At 36.6% G+C, this 21,153-nt stretch overlaps 1 protein-coding gene across 1 annotated transcript in view; it reads right to left on the minus strand.

The window, feature by feature from the left end:
* ERCC6 (ERCC excision repair 6, chromatin remodeling factor) overlaps positions 1-21,153 on the minus strand; it is a 112,987-nt gene that overhangs the window by 84,456 nt on the left and 7,378 nt on the right. Inside the window, exons 3-4 of the mRNA XM_036736842.1 lie at positions 15,835-15,955; positions 12,523-12,631 (exon numbers count right to left, since the gene is read on the minus strand). Coding sequence (XP_036592737.1) covers positions 12,523-12,631; positions 15,835-15,955 — 230 coding nt within the window. The remainder of the gene's footprint in view (positions 1-12,522; positions 12,632-15,834; positions 15,956-21,153) is intronic.

Genomic DNA, 21,153 nt, shown 5'->3' on the forward strand with positions numbered 1-21,153 from the left:
TTTACGGCAAAAAATCAATACACTCTCCCAAGCACTGATATTTTTATATAAGTATAGAGTAAAACTTCACTAATGTTCTTGTATTTTATGTGCAAAATTAAAATATCCCTATTCCCAATGCCCAAATATTAAGTGTTACCTTGAATACTGGGAACGAAATGAGGTTGTTACTCTGAACTCACCAACTTATCATATACCTCAAAATACACATACATACACACACACACACACACACACGCACACACACTTTATTCCAATAATGATACTCTGACAAATTCCCAAGAAATGACAAAATCATAAATTCCTAAATCACACGAAGAGCTTATACTACACGCTGAGCTGGTCAGATGAGAACTGGAACTCTATATTCAAGTCCATGTATCGTACATTAAGGACAATGACATGCTAGAAATTCTCCATAGAGCAAATGGAGAAGGTGAAGGAACCTGAAATAATGCCATATGAATACTGGGAATGTCCATTCTAGACAAGAAGAGATCCGACCGCTATCTTCAAATGTATGAAAGGGTGATCATGTTGAAGAATCTAATATTAGAATTGTTCTATAGAGTATTTAAGGCCAGAATAGGGAGCAGATGGCAGAAGTTACAGGGAGAAAGAATTTAGTTCAATTTACAGAATATTCTAAAAAATTAGATCTGTCCAAGAATGAAATGGCCTGCATGTTGAAATACTGAGTTCAATATCACTGACAAAGGTCAAACGAAAGCTGCATGACTACTTCTCAGGCATGCTGTAAAAGGGGTTCATGTATCAGGTGGAAAGGTAAACAGAATTACAGAATCCCAGAGCTAGAAGTGACCTCAAGGGGGCATCTTGTCTAAGCTGTACCTCCACAAGAACCCCCTCTATTTTTGTTTGAATAGATCTAATGAGTGAAAATCCACTACTACCAGAGGCTGCCCATTCTACTTTCAGAGAGCCCACCTTATTAGAAAGATTTTACTTATCCTAAACCTAAATTTGGCTCTTGGAAATTCCACCCATTACTCCTAATTCTGCTTTCTAAGTCCAAGCAGAAGTTTACTTTCTGCTACTCGACACACTCTGAAATTCCTGAAGACAGCTACCCTATCTTCACGTCTTCCAGAGGAATATAACTATTTCCTTCAACCAATTCTCACATTGCACGATCTCAAGACCTTACACCAACCTAACTGCCCTCCTCCGGTTACTCTTTAGATTAACAATGTTCTCTCCAAAAATTTGACACAGAATGAATACAATACTCCAGATATGGTCTAATCAGAACAAAGTACAACAAGACTATTGTCTCTCTAGTTCTATACTCTGTGTCTATCTTAATTCATATCAAATTTGCATTCGTTTCCCTGAAAGTCAAAACACACTGTTGATTCATATCGCACTTGCAGTTCACTGAAACAGCCCAATCTTTTTCAGGGGTACTGGTGTCTACTCATGCCTGCCCAACCCCCTCCCATCTTGGAACTGTGAGGTTGATTTTCTGAACCCAAATATAAGACTTTATGGTCATTTCCATTCATTTTCATCTTCTTCAGCTTAGCCTAATGATCTAGTGCCTATCAACTTCTTGATTCCAACTCTGTTCATTATTTTAGCTATCCCTCCCAATTTTGTATCACCTGTAGATCCAAGTGTATCATCTATGCCTTTATCAAAGTCACTGATAAAAATGATAAGCCTCACTGGGCTAAGCTCAGATCACTCCGGCACTCTAGAGGGACAACTCATTCCAAGTTGATATCAAACAATTAATGACATCTTTGGGTCTAAACTTTCAACCAGTTCCAAACCTGCCTCGCTGTACTATTTCTTAATCCACACCTCTCCCTTTTTCTCTGCAAGGAAAGCATTAGAGATTTGGTCAAATGCATTGCTAAAATCTAGGTACACTGTGTCTACAGAATTCCTGTGGCCTACTAGTATAGCAACCCTATAATAAAAAAGTGAACAAAATTAGAGGGGCATTATGTATTCTTCTTGATCAAGGAGACATGCTTACACTTTGTGATCACTGGTTCCTCTTCTGGATGCTTACTACCATCCTTTAATAACACCTTCTCTAATCAATCGTCTGGAGTTTACACACATTTCATTCTCTTGAAAATCAGGACAACACTCATTACTCTCTAAGCCTGTAGCAGTCTCTCTAGTTTTCCAAAGTGATTCAAAGATCACTCAGCAAAAATAAATCAAAGATACAGTACATCTGGATCTGGTCACTTGAACTAAAAAAGGTACATTCTCCTTACCTACCTTAGGTAGCAACTCTTTTTAAATCCTTTTCTACCTTTCCAAGTCTAATACATAATAAACATGTATTTAATGCCTACTATATGCCAGGCATTACTGGGTTAGACACTGGAAATACAAATACAAGAGTGAGACTATCCCTGCCCTCAAAGATGAGATACAAAGCTGAAAGATAAGTAAATACAGGATATGTACAAAATAAATACACTATGATTTGGAGGCAAAGATGCTAACTCTTGGGAGAATACAGGAAAGGCCTCTTGAAAAAAGTTTCACTTAAGGTAAGTCCTGAAAGGAAGGGGCTTAGTGTGGGGAGGTTCCAGGGAACAGCAAGAAGGTCAATCTAGATAGAAAGCATAGTACATGAAGAGGGATGGGTAATAGACTATTTCTGTGCGATAAAAAATGATGCGCACAATGATCTTGGAAAAACATGGAAAAACTAGCATGAAATAATGAAAAGTAAAATGAGCAGAGCCAAGAAAACATTGTGTACAGTAACAGCAATATTGTTTTAAGAACAATTTTGCACAAATAAGTCATTTTAACTATCATAAATACCCAAATTAACTACCAATGACGTATGAAGGAAGATACTATCTGCATCCAGAGAAAGTACTGATAGATGTATAGAATGGTTTTACATTTATACACATACACACACACACACCTCTAATAGTAGGCATCTCTAGGGCAGAGGGAGGGAGACAAGGGAGGAAAAAGGAAAAAAAATTACATGAAAACTTTATTATACATTTAAAAAGAATAGCAAGTAGTACATAACAGATTTGCAGTTTCATATGCAATCTTTTTTTAATGATACAATGTTACAGAAACTTGTTTTATTCCATAAATTAAAAATTAAATAAAAAGTTAAAAAAAAATTAAGCTGGTACCAAACTATGAAGGACTTTGAATGCCAGAGTTTTGTTTTTCACCTTAAAGGCAAGAGGGAGTTACTGAAACATCTTGAGCATAGAAATGACAGACTTGTACTTAAGGAATATTAATTTGGCAGATGTGTGAATGATCTAGAAAAGGGAGAGTCTAAAAGCAGAGACCCATCAGGAGGCTACTGCAATAGTTCAAGTAAGAAGTAATGAGAGCCCAGCCTAGAATGGTTTTGGTATAAAGAGAGAGAAGATGAATTCAAGGCTTGCTGAGGAGATGAAGTCAGCAAGACTTGGCAATTAGGGAAGGTGGGGGAGCAAGAGTACAACATCAAGGAAAGATCTTAAGTTGTATACCTGGGTGTCCGGAAGAATGATGGTGGCCTTAACAGAAATATGGAAATTAGGAGAAGAGATGAGTTTAGGGGAAAAGATAATGAATTTTGCTTTCCACATATTGAATGAGATGCTTATGACACATCCAGGTGGAAGTATCCATTTGACAGTTGGAAATAGGAGCCTAAAGCTCCAGAGTGATGAGAGACAGATAAGGAGATCTGAAAGTTATCTGTATAGAGAATGTAACTAAATTCAGGGGAATTAATGTGATGACCAAGAAAAAGAGTATAGAGAAAAAAAGAGAAGCAGGGCCACATGGCAGGAGCAACACCCAAACATTAGTCAACCCACCCTGCAGATTAGGCTAGTTTTTCCTTAAAGGGTATTGAACTATCTTTAGGAATTAAATGGCTGGGGGGAGGAGAAGGAGAGGAAGGAACAAGCATTTATTAAGCATCTACTATCTGCCAGGTACTGCGCAAAGCATTTAAAAATGTTATCCCATTTGATCCTCACAATAACACTATGAGGTAGGTGCTATTCTAATCCCCATTTACAACTAATTGAAGCAGACAGAGGTTGAGTTACTTTCCCAGGATTAAAAAGCTAGCAAGTACATGAGGACACTTTGAGTACATGGGTGACTCTGCGTCCTGTGTTCTATCCACCATGCCATCTAATTGCCTCTAGGCTTAGGCTCAAGACTTCCTAGTCACCTAACTACAAACAGCCTGGAGAAGTTCTAGCCAATCTCTGATGCTTGGTTGGTGGACCACCACAGGCAACTCAGAGATAGGGGAGTTTTAAACTAAGCTGAATCAATTTTCTGCATCTGCATTTCATATGCTTGTCAAATATCCTTTCCCTGCTATGACTATGGTAAATCTGTAAAACTATGTAAAACTATGACTAGGTAAATCTGTTTGTTAAATGAATGGCCTACAAGGATCTCATTTCATTCTATCATACCTAAACTACTGCTATGAGTCCAGTCTAAACCAAAACAGGTTAGGACAGAGATGAAAGGTTCATCATGCATGGGGGACACAGGGTTTGGATGATGAGCCTCTAAAGGAGACTGACAACAATCAATACTATAGGAAGGAAACCATGATAGAACAGTGTCACAGAAGCCTGAGAAGAGATTATCCAGAAGAAACGGGTGGTAGACATTTTTAAGACTTGCAAAGAAGGATGGACTAAGAAAATGCCATCGCATTTAATAACGGAGATCATTATTGTCCTTGAAGAGATCAATTTCAGTCTGGAAGCTAGCCTGCAAAGTGTTCAGACGCAAATGAGAAATTAAAGGCAACCAACAGATAGCTTTTTCTAGGAATTTGGCTGTTAAAGGGAAAAGAGTGAAAGGAGGAGATATAAGCAAATTTGAAGGTGGCAAGGGAAGGAGACAATAGATGAGGGGTTGAAAATTAGGGATAGAGACAGAAGGATTGAAGAGGCAAGCTGCTGAAAGAGATGGGATGGACTTATCACTGAGATTGGAGCAAAGAAGAGGATGGTGTTGGGGCTGAGATGATTTGAAGTATGGAATTGGGGAGGAGAAGGAACTCCTGACAGCCTCAATTTCTTTAGTGAAATATGAAGCAAGGTCTTCTGATGAAAGGAAGTGAGAAAGTGGATCACTCTTAGCTGAGAGAACAGAAACAAAACAAGAACTGAGCAGCTTATCTTCTATGGCACATTATGGTTTCTTTCAATCTGAGTATGAGTGATATTCCTGCTATAGTTTTTAAAAACCTTTCTTGTTGACCTCCCAGCTTTCCTTACTAGCCTTATCTCACCCTAAACTTCAGCACTTATGGCACTATTTTTACAGACTGCGTGGTGCTTTTGTATTCATCCTGCCTTTGCTTCTATTTTCTACACATCTTTAAAAACATCTAAGTTGGTTGCTAAGTTCCCTGAGCAGCCACATAAGTCATTTAGACTTCTTTGCTCCTTCATTGGAACTGTTTCCTTTATGCCTATCCCAGAATTTCATTCCAGCAAGCTTCCTCATTTCTGCTGGGCTGACTTCTCTTACAGAATTTTGTGCCATGGGATCCCACCAATCCATATTCTGAACCATTTGAACTGTTTTCCAAAAATCAAGTGTGCCTGTCAAACTATGCCTAGCTTTCTTCTTTTCTATGACAATGAGGAAGACAGAGTAGTTATCCACTCCCTAAGATCATCATTTCTACCCCAGAAACCAGTTCCTTTGTTAGTGAGCAGGTCCAGAACAGGATTTTTCCATGTGGGTTCCTCAATTTTTTGAAGGAAAATTTCTTCCAATTATTATTTAGGGAAATCAAGAAATTATTTATCACTCTTCTTCTGGGAGAAGAGCTTTAACATTTATCAAGATCACTACAATATAAACCTCTCAGTCAAGCTTAAGATTTTTTTCTGGAATTCTTCACCATTTCCTCTCTACATCATGTTGGTCTAGTGTATACGTCAAAAACAGCATGGTTTTTGGTTCTGCCCCCTTGACCCAAAACCTCTCCATACCTTCTTCCTCTGGTTAAACTTCCTCACATTGGTTTATCTTCTTAATGTTACTCATTGCACATGCACACAAGCATACACTCACCCACACATACGTATACACCACCCCTCTTGTTTCTTTTGAATAAGGTATAGCTTTTCAGAGCCATATTTCAATCATTAGTCTAGCCTCACCATGTCTCAGGGATACCTCTGAAGTCAAATTTGCCTCTTTGTTTTCTATAACAATTTTGTGTATCTTTCTAAATCTCTTATCCAACTGTTTAGAAATTATGACCAAAAATGTTTCATTCTTTGTATATACAGTGCCTGATATATTGTAGGTACCTAAGAAATGCTTGTTGATTGACTGACAAGTATATTACAATTGATAATTATTTGAAGGGTGTTTTCTTTTTTAAATTGAATTTGCTTAGAATAAAGAATCCTTACATTCTAATCCCAATTTTGGTGAAGACATCCCTTGTGGCCTTAATCAGGTCAATATTACCTAAGTTTCTTCTCGAGGGAAATTAAGATAATACTTCCTAATGCACTGCAGGTATAAATGTGGTTTATTTAATATTTTTAAAATGTTTTAATGATATATATTATTACTTCATTTATGTAGTTTTCAAGTTTCTTCATAAAAAGAAAAGCCACAGTGATACAGTCAAACAGCAATTATTTCTTTATGGATATTCCAAAATTTGTTAATTTGCTCTTTTAAATACAGTTATAAGAAATCAGACAGTCTTACAAGAAAACTATTCTTGTGTCAAATCAAAGACAGTCAACTACCTAAGACCATTGGAAAACAGGTTTCTCTGTATTTCTTATCACTTAGTTTACTACAGAGACTAAAAACCTGTGAAACATATTTGCTATACTGGGAAACAATGTATGTGTACACATACATACATACACATGCCTGTGCTAATCGTTTTCTACTGATAATAACTTATGGTATAATAATATAACAATCTTTAATATAAAGATCTTTACATATTTACAAGCATAACCTAAAGAGAACTAACATTATTCTTGTAACTTTGCAAATATTTTATAGACACAGAAAACAAAGCTTGGAAAAGTCACATAATACCAACAAAAAACTACAGAAAGACCAAAGACATCAACTTCAAAAAAACAACTTTAGACACACGAATAGCAAATTTTTCTTAATCCATAATTTCTTGATGCAGTTTAATGAAATCAGCCCTCTGCCACAGACTACAAAGGACTTAATAAACTTTCTTCTAATTTATGTCTCCTTTCCAATATTTTAAAAGTAGTCTTAAAAGTTTGATACCTGAGAAAGATATTATCTAGCATGTAGTATGTTAGCAGTTCGTCCTCAAATTTCCAGCCCATTTGGTTTCAAGTCAATCTACCAATCAAAAAATAGTAATTGTTGGTCTTTAAGAGACCTGTACAAAAAAATCATTTTTAGTTTTCATGAAAAATATCCATTACTAAAACAATCCTGACATTTATTTCTCAGAATTTCATGGTTGGAAGGGACCCCAGAGGTCATCTGGTCTAACCCAAACATAGACAGGAGGGTCCTTCTATAAAATCCTTCAAAAATGGTAATCTAGACTCCACACAAATACTCCAATGATAGCAAATCTACTACTTCCCAAACAAATGATTCAACTTTTGGGAAGAAATTTTTCTAACATCAAACTAAAATCTGCTTCTCTGAAACTCCCACTCATTGCTCCTTGGTTCTGTTTTCTACAGCTAAGCATAAGCCTAATTCATTACTCTTTGATCTGAAGGTCCTTCAAATATTTTAACATAGTTCTCATCTCTCCTCTTCCTTGCCTCATATACACTGAGTTTTCTCTTCTCCAGGTTAAACATCTCCAATTCTCTCAACCAATTATTTATGGCAAGGTCTTCAATCTCCTTACACTACCTAGGACATGCTTTAATTTACCAAATGTCTGTCCTAAAACATGGTACTCAGATTGAATACAATACCCCAGCATGACACAGATTACAGCAGGCCTACTCCCTTCCTTATTGTTAGCATTAGGCTTCTCTAATGCAGTCTAAGATGACACATTAAGTTTTTTGTCTGCCATGAGACACCACTGATTCTTATCAAGATTACAGTACTTGTGCAATAGACTTTTTAACTGAAAGTGTAAGACTTTACAGTTACCCTTATTAAATTTCATCTTATTAAATTCAGCTATAAAGTCACAGATCTAGAACTGGAAGAGACCTCAAAAGCAATTTAGTCACCCTCTTCAATTTACAGTTGAGGAACAGGAGGCACAAAGAGGCCCAGGTAGCTGAAATTCAAATGCAGACCTTGATTCCAAAGACAGCACACTTTCCCTTCAACCATACTGCCTCTTGACATCACTTCAGCCTGAAAAGACTCTTGGATTCTGTTAGTCAACTTATTGGCTATCCTTCTCAGCTTTGAATCATCTGCAAATATAAATATGTCATCTACGCTTTCAATCAAATCACTAAAAAATGTTGATTAGCACGGGGTCAAGGGCAGATCTCTGGGGCACTCCACTAAGAAACTCCTTCCAATCTGACATGAACTATTAAAGTTACCACTTTGTAAGTGGTAAGAAGGGTAAGACTTTTTTACTGTTTTCTCTTTTGAAATGCTAAGGTAATTAAGTACCTTTGAGTCTTCCCTTTCAAATGTAATGGCTAGCAGAGTGGGACTTTTTGCTGTTTTTTGTTTGAGTGCTTCTCAGCAATGAGGTAATCTAGTGCCTTTGCTGAGACTTGCATTTCTTTGACTCAATCAAGAGTCTTTGAGGACCTGCTTAAGAAACAAGAAAGCACAGTTCACATGGGTTTGAATCACATAGTTGTGACACCCTCTGACCCTGAGAAGGGTATATAAGATCTGAGGCTGGTATTTTGTTTTGGGGCTCTCACTCACTGATTTGACCAGACGAGACTCTGGGTAGCCGTCAGGGAGCCCCCAGCTTTGAAAACTCAGATGTTGATGCTTCTCTCTCTGGTAACGGTATGTATTGCTATAGTTAGACGGTTAGAAGCCTGTCTACTGGTTTGTGTTTACTTGCTCTGTTTATATAATGTATGCTTGTAATTTCTCTTTGTACACTCTCTGAAGTTCAAGGTGTTGGCTTTTTCCCCTGAACTAAGTGAATGATATATATAATTAAAGTGAGACTGTTAACCCCTTCAAGTTGCTTTCCTTAGAAAAGCAGATCAAAGAAACTGTGCTGGTGTTATTGGCCTTATGCCTCCACAGCAGCTGTAAGCAGCATTATTGTTACACACTTTTAGAAACCTTTTAAAATACACCTCATCCCTGGCCAAGAGGCAATCGTGCCTATACTTTGAGTCAGTCCAGAAACCCAAATTCCCATTTTTAGATACTATATAATTAACCAATAGTTCCTTTCCAAAATCCACCTACTTCTTCCATAATCTAATTGCCTCTAGCTTCTAAGATTTTCTGTTTCTTATCCAGAACATCATAATCTCTAGCAACACCTCTGAAATTTTTGGAATAATTTTCAAAATTTAACTAAAAAAAAATTGAATAACCAAAATGCATCCTTTCAAATAAGGCAGGTTGATGGTGATAGTTTATTCTTCCTCTTTATAGAATATGTAATTAAGACTACATTTCTTTTGCCTTCAAAACTCTCTAATGTCTTATCTAGCATGGACTACCAAGAAATACTTTGTGGGTCACTGATATTTAGCAGTTGAAAAATTTGAGCCATTTTGGTCTAAGAAAACTGAAAATCATAGAAAGATTACCTCCTTTTCTTTGTCTACTTTCTAATTTTAAAGCAAAAATTTATTAAATGCACACCAAATAATTCTAACTAAGAAGGGCTTATGTCAAAAGGGATTCTACATCACCTAAGAAGAACAGAATGAAAAACAGTCCTAGCTGAACTACATATGCTTGAAACCAGGTTGTTCCTTATGACCAAAGACGATCTTAGCCCACTGCTGCTTTAGCTACGACTAGGGCCTTCACCCCAACTATAGAGTCAATTGTGACCTAAGCAATAGCCAGTTGGCTTCTATGCCTCTTTAGACATTTGGATGCACCTATAATCTCATCAATATGGACATTCCTTTCACCACTGGAGAGTCAAAGGAGATAGGTTCAGTAATTTCTTGTGAAACTTACTAGTGATCTAACCATGATCTACTTAATCTCCCTAAAAATCAAGTTTCATCAACTATAAATGAAGATGTTGAACTACATGGTGTCTGAATTCACTTCTAGCTCAGTATCTAAGACCACCATAAAAATCATCCATTAACAATTCACCATGAGCAATGAAGGTTCTTTAAGTAAGTTTTCTACTGCTTGCTATTCTATTACAGCCTTCTCATCCTGAAGGACACCATTACCACCGTGCTCTGGCAGCCTTCTCAAGATGGAAGATTCCTCTGCCTTTGCAGCCCCTTCTTCTGATTGGCCAGTTCCTTCTGGAATTTCTATTTTAAAGAAGGGCACTGGCCAGCCATGTTCACTCCTTCATTCTTCTCTAGCCTCACCCCCATCTCCGACTCTTTGGACTTCTCTTTCCAGCAAGTGCTCCCCCTCTCAAACCCAACCACCACTCCCTGCCCTGGTACCTTTCCTCTCCCCTCCCCCAACCTCTACGTGCCTCAGTCATCTAACTAAGATTTTTATCTACTGTTTGAGCAAGGTTGCAGTCTACATTGGCGGAGCTAATACCCCAGGAATATCCTAAGCTGAAAAACCACAGATCTTTCTCATATTAACTATGTTGCATCTCTATATTTAATATAAATTCAGGGCCTTAATTATGGTTCTAATTATTAGTATATCAAAATAAAATATTAGCATATCAAAATAAAATCATCCTTAAACTTAGATTTTAGTCACTACCTATTCCAAAATAAACAACCATAAAATGTTTATGATACAATTAATTTTTAAAATCTCACATTTTGGAACCTTATAGGAACAAATAAAAACACATAAATTTTAGAATTAGAAATAAAGTATATCGAAACAGAAGAAAGCATAGGACAGGATCCTGATGGAGCGATATCTCGAGTTTTAAAAGAGCATATTTAATAAACACTTTTCTACCTACTAAACCAACTCTTCTTTAAAGTGTTATTTGAAAACATCAACAATTATTTTTGCCAAATTATAGATTAAATAACAAAAGACCCATAAAAACAATTTCCTCTCAGAGATTTCAAATGCTGTGAATCGTAAATTTCTATTTCAAATAGGAAATGACAGTGGCTACTAAAATCAGAAAAAAATTATTGCAAAGTTACGTAGTTCCAAGATAAATAAGGGCTAATAATGATAAAATGTAAAATTAAGATAACAGTAAAATTTATATGTGGTTATACATTTTTTTATAAAACCTGACATTTGTTGAGTATGGCCTACTTCCCATAAAATCATTAGAGAGTATTCCAAGTATGGGTTGATGATGCTATGCTTACACTATACAATTCAATTAAGACATTAAGTCACCTTCATTAAACTATTTGTGAAGTGTTAAGATTACTATTTTATTAAACACAATAATTAGTGTGTATCCACAGCTTCTAATGCACTAAGCAAGAATCTTACTTTCCCTCTTTTAAAAACTGTGTAATTTAATAGATATATGTGACTTCACAGGTTTAGAGAATTTTTCTAAATTAATTTCGACAATAGGGTTTTCCCCAAAGTTCTTTTTTTTTTTTAATCAAGCTTCCCTTAAAGCAAACTGCTTCTGCTTTAGATATTCTCCCTCTTCTTGTCTTTCTCTGGAAATTACTGCAAGTATCTGTTCCATGTCTGGACATCAGAGGCTTCCCCTAATCAATTGCTGGTGCCTCCCTTTCCTATCATCAGAAAGGGAAAACCAGGCATGGTGCAGTGTGAAAGGAAACTTGAGTACTTTATCTGTGTGACCCTAGCAAATACATTGACGTGCCTCTCTAGGACTCTGTGTCTTCATTTACAAAGTAAGGTGGTTGGACTAGAAGATCTCTAACAATGATCCAGCTTTCCAAGGACTAGGCTAGTCATGTTTCGCTAAGAAATAGCTGAACAAAACCCTCACCTGTTCCCCATAAAACCCAGGGTACATCATCAGGTTGGACATGAGATAACAAAGGCTTCAGAAACTTTGGCATAGCCTGGATTTGCCTAGTCCAAGGTCAATCATCAAACTACATTAGACTCAAGGCACAGTAATACATCTCTCCTCACCAGAGGCCACACAAAGTGGCCAAGAATCAATTGAGTTATCTCCCCCTCCAGTGCATGAGACCTGGCTGCATCCCTTCTCTGTACCCCTCTTCCTTTCTATCCGCTCTCCATGCTCTAAGTGTTTAAGTAATGACTTGAGCCTTTACTAGTCTATCTCATATGAACTTCACCAAGTCTCAAAACATCTAATGATAACTGTATCACTCAATCACACTGACAAAAACCCCGATTCTCCCACTCAATTATCCTGACTATCCTTCTATGACAAAGGCAGGAAGACAAATGATAACAACACATAGAAACAGACTTTTGTTTTCTCACCTTCATCCTCTTCTAAATCCACAAGATGTGCTTCAATATTTCTCTCTGTTCCAGCAAGGATGGCTTGAAGACGTTTTTGTTTGGCTTTAATCTTCTTTAGTTGTTTTTCCTTGAATAACAAATATCCAATTCAGAAAAAGTACTACGGAAATTTCTTTTAAGTTCAGAAGGTTAGTATTATTATCTATAAAACTTTGAAACCTAAGTCAAAGTGAAAAAGAAGAACCTTATGCACATATATTTTCAACCTCAGATTAGTACTAATTGTCTTATCAACTACTGATATTCAAAATACTTTTATGCAATCCTATCATTCCCATGCTATAATCATCAAATTGATGTGTAAAATATGGCAATATGAAGCTTCAGCAAGCTTGGCACAGAACAGACTTGAAAACTACAGTTTCACATTACCAGCCTCTACTTCTCAAGTGTCATATCCACACTTATTCTAAGACACTGGTATGACAGTGGTAAATGATTAACATGATGAAATGTGTAGTTGTAATCTAACAATGGAGTATTTATATAAGACATACATAAGCACAGTTTGATACATAAAAGACAAATATTCTCTACTTAAAGCTATGCTCACTTCCCTATCTGCAAAACCATTATGTTACAAGTCCCCTACCACAACTTTTCATTTTTCAGAATTACAAATCTATCCAGCTGGAACTTAGAATTCGAATTATCAAGTTCTATCTTATTTCACTATTGAGTAAATAAACCTTTTTGAGAGATTTTCACTAAAACAGGGATAAAAAGATATGCTATAGAAACATTCAAATAGTAAAAATGCTTAGCTAACTTTGATTATCTACTATATTTCTACTTGTATTTTTCTCATATTTTGAGAAAAATATCAAGAAATATATTTCTTTTCTACAGAACATTCCACCCTCTCCACTCAAATTCCATTTCAGTGATTCCTATAGAGGTAGTTCCAGGTTCTCAAAGAAAGACTATGCCAGTGAAGACCAAGCTCTGGGAGGTCCTATCAGCCTGGAGATAATTCAAGTACTGAACTAACCACAGAATCTTACAGCAGTCATGTGGGGACCACAAGATTTATCAACTAGTGGTCCCGCTGGGTGATGAATCTTTTAGCAATACATAAAGATCATCGAAGGAAGGGCTGCAATCAGCATTGGTGGATGGAGTACCCATATCAATATAAATAACCAATACTTGAAGTAATAAAGTACAGTCTTCTCCCTAACATCTCCCTTTTTATCCCATCTCTCCATTTATCTTCCCCTAGACTGAGAATACAAGGCTGTTGCCCCACAATATACCTCCAACCCTGTAAAGAGCTAACAGAGGCAGAGAGCTAGGGATGAAATAATTTCTTGGGTCTTCCTACCCCGAACCTTTGGGATATAAGCTTAAATAAAACTTGAAAAGAAAGACAATCCTGAATCTAATTACCTTTCAATCACTTATAATTTTCCTCTCTAGATTATACTATCTCTCTCTCTTCCCTCCCTCTCTCTCTCCTTTCCTTTCCTCTTCCTTCCCCCCCTCCTCCCCCTCCCAATTTTGTTATTCTAAACAGAGAAACTGTTGAAAGGAAAAAATACAAGGATACTAAGTTGAATAAATTCTATAACTCTGTTTGAATCACTGTTCTTTAGAAAGCAGAGGTGAGAATTTTAAAGACTAAAAAAGGTTTCTAAGAATGGCAAGTAGCTCCAGGCCAACATGCCTACAAAACTCCCCCCACCCATTTTAGCAGAGAAATAGCAGTAAATTATACTCATAAAGGGTAAAAAAATTTTCATAATTCTGCTGTACTGTCACTTACTGAAATAATTGGTTCAGGGATAAGTACCCCCACCCTTCCTACTCTCTCACCTAACAATATTTTTTTTCCTTCTACCTCTCTCAGGGACTATTCACACCTAATGATGTTGGGACCCATTCTACCTTCATTTGTTTGCCTTTAAAACCACCTGATGCAGCTACTTAACTTCAACTATCACAAACGATACTTCTAATCCTGACTCTTCCTCTCTGAACGAAGTTGTCTCGCTCCCCCAGACCAGTTAGTATGTCTCCCTTCACCTACCTAGTTGACCACCTAGACATCTAAACCAGTATACACTTGATCATTTCTAATTGCTGCACTATCTCCTCCAAAACAAAATGGTCAGCATCTCCATCATCTCTGACCCCTATATGATTCTTCATACACTGGCTGTGTAAGCTGACAAATAGCCATCTCTCTGATTTCTGTAATCCCCATTCCTTCCCATCTCCTCATCCCACAATACCTTCTGAGAACCTCATAGCCCATTGTGTCTAGATATTCTAGCCACCACAGTAAATCAAAAGAAAGCTGGGTGAGTGATAAAAACTGAGAGACATATTAATAAGACCAATTCTAAGTGACAGAAAGTGGGGAGGCAGGTAAGTTATGCTAGGTCTATGTCTGCATTGACAGAACAAAAACGAAAGATTAGAAGAATCTAATTCACTAATAATAAATCTGTTTTGAGAACAATGATGTCTATTAGCCCCTTTCAGTATAAAGGAAGAACTGAAATGACAAAAAGGCTTAGTTAGATCTAAATGCTGCAGTGAATTTTTATGAAGGCACAGCTAACAGAAAACCTAAAGGTGTTTCACATCACATGAATTAATAAGTATTTATTAAGCACTTACTATGTACCAGCCACTGTGCTAGACACTAGAGATAGAATAAAGTGAAAGAGTCCTTCCCTCAAGGAATCTACATTCTATGGGGGAAGACAAACAAATAGATACATAACTTGATACAAAATACAAAGAAGGTAATGGAGGAAAAGGGGAGGAGCTATGGTAGAGAATCAGAAAAGACCTCATGTAGAAGGTAGAGGTTCTATTAAGTCTTGAAGGAAACTAGGAATGCTATGGCTCACACACAAGACATGAAAACAGGACATAAGAAGGCAAGAGACAAAAGTGTTTGCATCGAATTGAGTGAGTGCAGGGGAAGGTGAATGTGAATGTGAAAATGGGTGAGTCAGAGAGAATATACAAGTAAAAGTAAGTGGTTAAACTCAGGTTATTCATTCTACACAAACCTCAAAATGGTATAAATAAATTCAGTGAAGAAATTTCTGTGTTTTCTGTATATGTCCAACATATTAATGCAATGTTATGGATGAGATAGTTAAAATATCAGAACTTAAAAAATTTTACGCTAACTACAAACTGACTTCCTTTGAGATACGTATATACTTTGTACAATGCTCTGTAAATGAACAATTCACTCCACATGCTATCATTTTTAATGCTAGAAAACACTGAACACTTTTCTCCAATCACCTTGTTACATTTCTGTCTCTTTACAGAATCTAGTTTTCTGTTGATGTCTTTGTTGTTGAGAGCTTGAGGACTAAGATGCTCAATAATTGCATCAATTTGCTTTAGAGATGTTGTACATGACCTGAAAAATAAGAAAAAAAAATTATTTTCTACTCTAAGGCAGGTATTTTTCAGTTTTAATAATAGGAAGAGGTCAAGAACTAATAACAATCCATAGCACATTAAGTAGATACAAATAAATAAGCTAGAATTCTTACTGTTAGCTACAAAAATAATTGAAAGAATTACCGCAGACCCAAACCTAGTAATTTTTATCTCAATGCCTATTTTAAATACAGCCCACATTAAAAAAACATTAAGTCATTACCATTTGTAAGCTATCATATAAAAGAATTGTCCATTAACACTAAAGAAAGCAAGCATAAGTATTAAATACTCATCGTGGAAGACTACCAAATTTGGAAATTTTCTCTGAATTTTTAAATGACCACTATTTATTATCTGAAAAAAAAATTGTTTATTTTTCTTCTGCCCAAAACGACTATTTTTTTTTTAGGACAGAATGAACTTGTATTTTTTTGAGATGATTTTTAATTTATTTTTAGTTTTCAACACTCCACACTTCCCTAAGATTTTGAATTCTAAATTTTCTCCCTCTTCTCCCCTCCCTCCTCAAACTGAAGTCTGATACAGGTTCTACATATACATTCATATTAAACATATTTTCACATTACTCATGTTGTGAACAAAGAAACAGAACAAAAGGGGAAAAAAACCACAAGACAGAAGAAACAAAGAAAAAAAAGAGCGAATAGTATGCTTCAATCTGCATTCAGACTCCATAGTTCTTTTTCCAGATGTAGATAGCATTTTCCGTCATAAGCCTTTCAGAATTGCCTTAGATCCTTGAATTGTTGAGAAAAGCCAAGTCTATCAAAGTTAGTCATCATACAGAGTTGCTGTTACTGTGCACAAGGTTCTCCTCGCTCTGCTCACTTCACTCAGCATCAGTTTATGCAAGTCTTTCCAGGTTTTTCTGAAGTCTGCATGGTCATCATTTTTTATGGAACAATAGTATTCCATTACATTCATATACCACAACAACTTATTCAGGCACACCTGAATTGATGGGCATCCCCTCAATTTCCAATTCTTGGCCACCACAAAAAAATCTGCCATATATTTTTGTACACGTGGGTCCTCTTCCCATTTGTATGATGTCTTTGGGATACAGACCTAGAAGTAGTATTGCTGGGTCAAAGGGTATGCACAGTTTTATAGCCCTTTGGGCATAGTTCCAAACTGGACAGCCAAACTGCTGTCCAGAATGGCTGGATCAGTTCACAACTTCACCAACAATGTTCCAATTTTCCCACATCTTCTCCGACATTTATCATTTTCCTGTTTTGTCATGTTAGCCAATCTGATAGGTGTAATGTAGCACCTCAGAGTTGTTTTGATTCGCATTTCTCTAATCAATAGTGATTTAGAGCACTTTTCATATAACTATAAGTAGCTTTAATTTCTTCCTCTGAAAATTGCCTCTTCATATCCTTTGACCAATTATCAATGGGGGAATGACTGGTATTCTTATAAATCTGACTCAGTTCTCCATATATTTTAGAAATGAGGCCTTTATCAGAGATGCTGGTTGTAAAAATTATTTCCCAGCTTTCTGCTTCCCTTCTAATCTTAGTTGCATTGGCTCTGTTTATGCAAAAACTTCAATTTAATGTAATCAAAATTATCCATTTTGCATTTCATAATGTTCTCAAGATCTTGTTTGGTCATAAATCCTTCCGTTCTCCATAAATCTGACAGGTAAACTACTTCTTGCTCTCCCAAATTGCTTATAGTATCAGCCTTTATATCTAAATAGTGCATCCATCTAGACTTTATCTTGGTATACAGTGTATGGTGTTTGTCTATGCCTAGTTTCTGCCATACTATTTTTCAGTTTTCCCAGCAGTTTTTGTTACATAGTGAGCTCTTATCCCAGAAGCTGGGTTTATCAAACAGTAGATTACTATAGTCATTGACTACTGTCTCTTGTGTACCTAACCTATTCCACTGATCCATCACTCTATTTCTTAGCCAGTACCAAGTAGTTTTGATGATTGCTACTTTATAATACAATTTAAGATCTGGTATGGCTAGGCCACCTTTCCTTGCATTTCTCTTCATTAATTCCCTTGATATTCTGGACCTTTTGTTCCTCCAGACGATTTTTGTTAAAATAATTTTTGGTAGTTTGATTGGTATGGCACTAAATAAGTAAATTAATTTAGCAGAATTTTCATTTTTATTATATTAGTTCAGCCTACCCATGAACAACTGATATTGTTCCAATTATTTAGATCTGACTTTATGTAAAAAGTTTTTTGTAATTGTGTTCATACAGTTCCTGGGCTTGTCTTGGCAGATGGATTCCCAAATATTTTACAAAGTCTAAGTAATTTTAAATGGAATTTCTTTATCTCTTGCTGCAAAACAACTATTTTAGTATTACATCTGGTTAAATGTAGCACAACAGAGGCAGCATGGTGTAGTCAGAGGTGTCAAACTCACTTGTAGCCCAAACCAGATTTAAATGTAATTACGAAATGTTAAGTGAAATAAATAAAAATACAACAGAACACAGGCAATGTTAATTTGTGGTTTTCTAAGTCACCTGCTGCCCAAGGGCCCTGTTTCTATTTGAGTTTGACAGGCACAACCAATAAAGAGTGCCGCACTTGGAGTCAAATCCTGCCTCTCACAATTTTTGCTAAACGTGTGACCATGAGCAAGCTGCCTGTATTCTCAGCCTCAAATAACTCCCTAATCCTTTCCTAGTAAGCAACATATGGGCCCTGTACTGGTGGAAAGAATTCCCTTACCAAGGAAATCACAGAACTCTGATTTTATTATTGTTCCTCTAGAATATCTGAATAAAAATGAGTAAAAAGAAACTTGAAATATCCCCTCAATTTTACTAATTGCTTCCTCAAATTTTTGTTATTCCACCTTGAGAAGAGAAATTCATTGACCAATGTATAACAAATAGCCATCTAATATTATTTCTAAAATAAATGGAAATAACATTTTAATTTTCATGATGCAGATTCATGTAATTTGCTATGTTTGTATCCTTGTTAAATATTTGTAACGGATGTATTAAAAAGCTATTAGCTCTTACTTAGACTCAGAATCTAAGCACTAGAAAGAACCTTTAAGGTCATCCACTACAACAAACCTCCTCAATACATGAATGCCTACTTTAACATTTCTGATAAGTAGCCAGTCAGCCTCGAAATAATCACAGTGAATGACCAACGCTAACTGACTTACCAACCTCAATATCACCTAGGCAGTGGCTCATTTCATTTTTCTTGTAAAGTTTTCCCTTTCTTTTACACAGAAACTTAAAACAGTTATGTCTCCCTAAGATCTAACCTTTTCCAAGCTAATTACCCCCACTTCATTCAGCTGTTTCCCCAGATGACAAAAATCCACCCCACTGGTGGCTTTCTTCTGGACATACTTCAGGATTTCAGCATTTAGCAAAGGACAGTATTTGAGGGGCTGGCAACAGAGAAAGTGTGAGTACACTCAGAGTTGACCCAGGAAGAATCAGCAGCCCAGGGACAGCTAAAAGAAGTAGAAAGAAAGTAATCCTGTTTCAACAATCTGGCTAGCAGCTTCTGTGGGGGTGTAAGATCCACCCACAGCCAGCACCAAGAAAGCTGCCAACAGCACAGGTTCTTTTGATCTGCTTAACTAAGGAAAGCAAGGTGAAGGGGTTGACAAGCTTACTTTAATTCAGCATACAAACCCTCTAATGTCCCAAACCTATCACTCAAACTCATTTGTCAACTAGGCCCTCCCCTGAGTTAGCCCCACCTTGGGCCCAACCTTAGTTACCAATCCACACCCACTAGGTATGTTTAACACCTAATAGGGGTTAGAGCCTGGGGCTTAGCACTTGGTAAGACTCAGTAAAATACACTGAATTACTCAAAGCAAACAAAAGCCAAACTCTTCAAGGGCGCTTGTTAAACTAAGTGCTAAGGAGCCCATTTTGCTTACCAACACAAAGCCTCAGCAATATGAGAGAAGGGAGATGCCAAGAAGGGCCTTCAGGCCAACAGGGACCTCAGAGAAGAAGACTTAGAACTAATACCACTACTTCCTCAAAGAGCAAGACTAGTTGCAAGAAAAGGTCTGCTATTTTCCCAGCTTCTCTTGCTAGGACACCATCAAAAGACATTATGATATATTCTACTGCTTCTTTACCCAAATGTTTCCAGTAACCTGAACTTTGTCTCAATTACAAACTTGCCAGGAATTAACTAGAGATAGATATACATTATAAATTAAATCAGAGAACCAAACTTCTGTATAAATGTTAGGAACTTTCCTAACTGATGGCTCCAAACAATTGTGGTTATACTCCTCCAACTTTTTGGCTACTAGAAACTTCTAATCTTAAAGCAGCAGAGGAGGGAACCACATGGACCTTAGGGGCTACTATATTGTCCCTAGTCTTAAGAATAGCTAATCACTATAGCAAGGTGTTAAAATACATGAACTGACTACACAAAATGTGGACCTGGAATCTTCTGAGACATGATCTGAGCAGAGAATAAAAAAGGACTATTGGCTTCCCTTATTCTGGTCAATATACTGCTATCAATCACATTAGGATTGGGTTTTTGTTTGTTTTTTAGTCAATTATACTAATGACTCATAAAGAGCTTGGAGTCAACTAAAATTCCCCAAGAAGTTCCCAATCTTCTTAATATTTGCAAAATTGATTTTTGAACATAAGTGAAGATAAGATACGCCTGAGGAGGATCTGATATTTATGTTATATAATTATATTTGGACCATCATTCCAATCTAACAAGATCTTTTAGATCCTGGTTTTGTCATAAAACAAATTAACTCTCTCTCCCAGTTTAGGAACACCTATAAATTTGATAAGCATGATATACAAATCATTTGTAAGAGAAAAAAAAAAGAATTTAACAGGGCAAAGAATTGAGCTCTGCAGCATGCCACAAAGGGTCTCCTTCACATTTGTAACAAATGATTAATTAGCACATTCTGGATACAGTTGTTTAACCAACTATGAATCCACCTTACTCATCTAGCCCAAACCCAAATTTTTCTATCTCATCCACAAGGATATCAAGAGAAACTTGAATGCCTTACTGAACTATCTACCACTTCTAGACACACTCACTAGCTGGGTGACCCCGGGGAAATCACTTAGCCCTATTTGCCTCAGTTTCCTCACATGTAAAATGAGCTGGAGTAGGAAATGGCAAAGCCTTC

Source organism: Trichosurus vulpecula, chromosome 8, assembly GCF_011100635.1.
Source record: "Trichosurus vulpecula isolate mTriVul1 chromosome 8, mTriVul1.pri, whole genome shotgun sequence".
NCBI classification, from domain to species: domain Eukaryota; kingdom Metazoa; phylum Chordata; class Mammalia; order Diprotodontia; family Phalangeridae; genus Trichosurus; species Trichosurus vulpecula.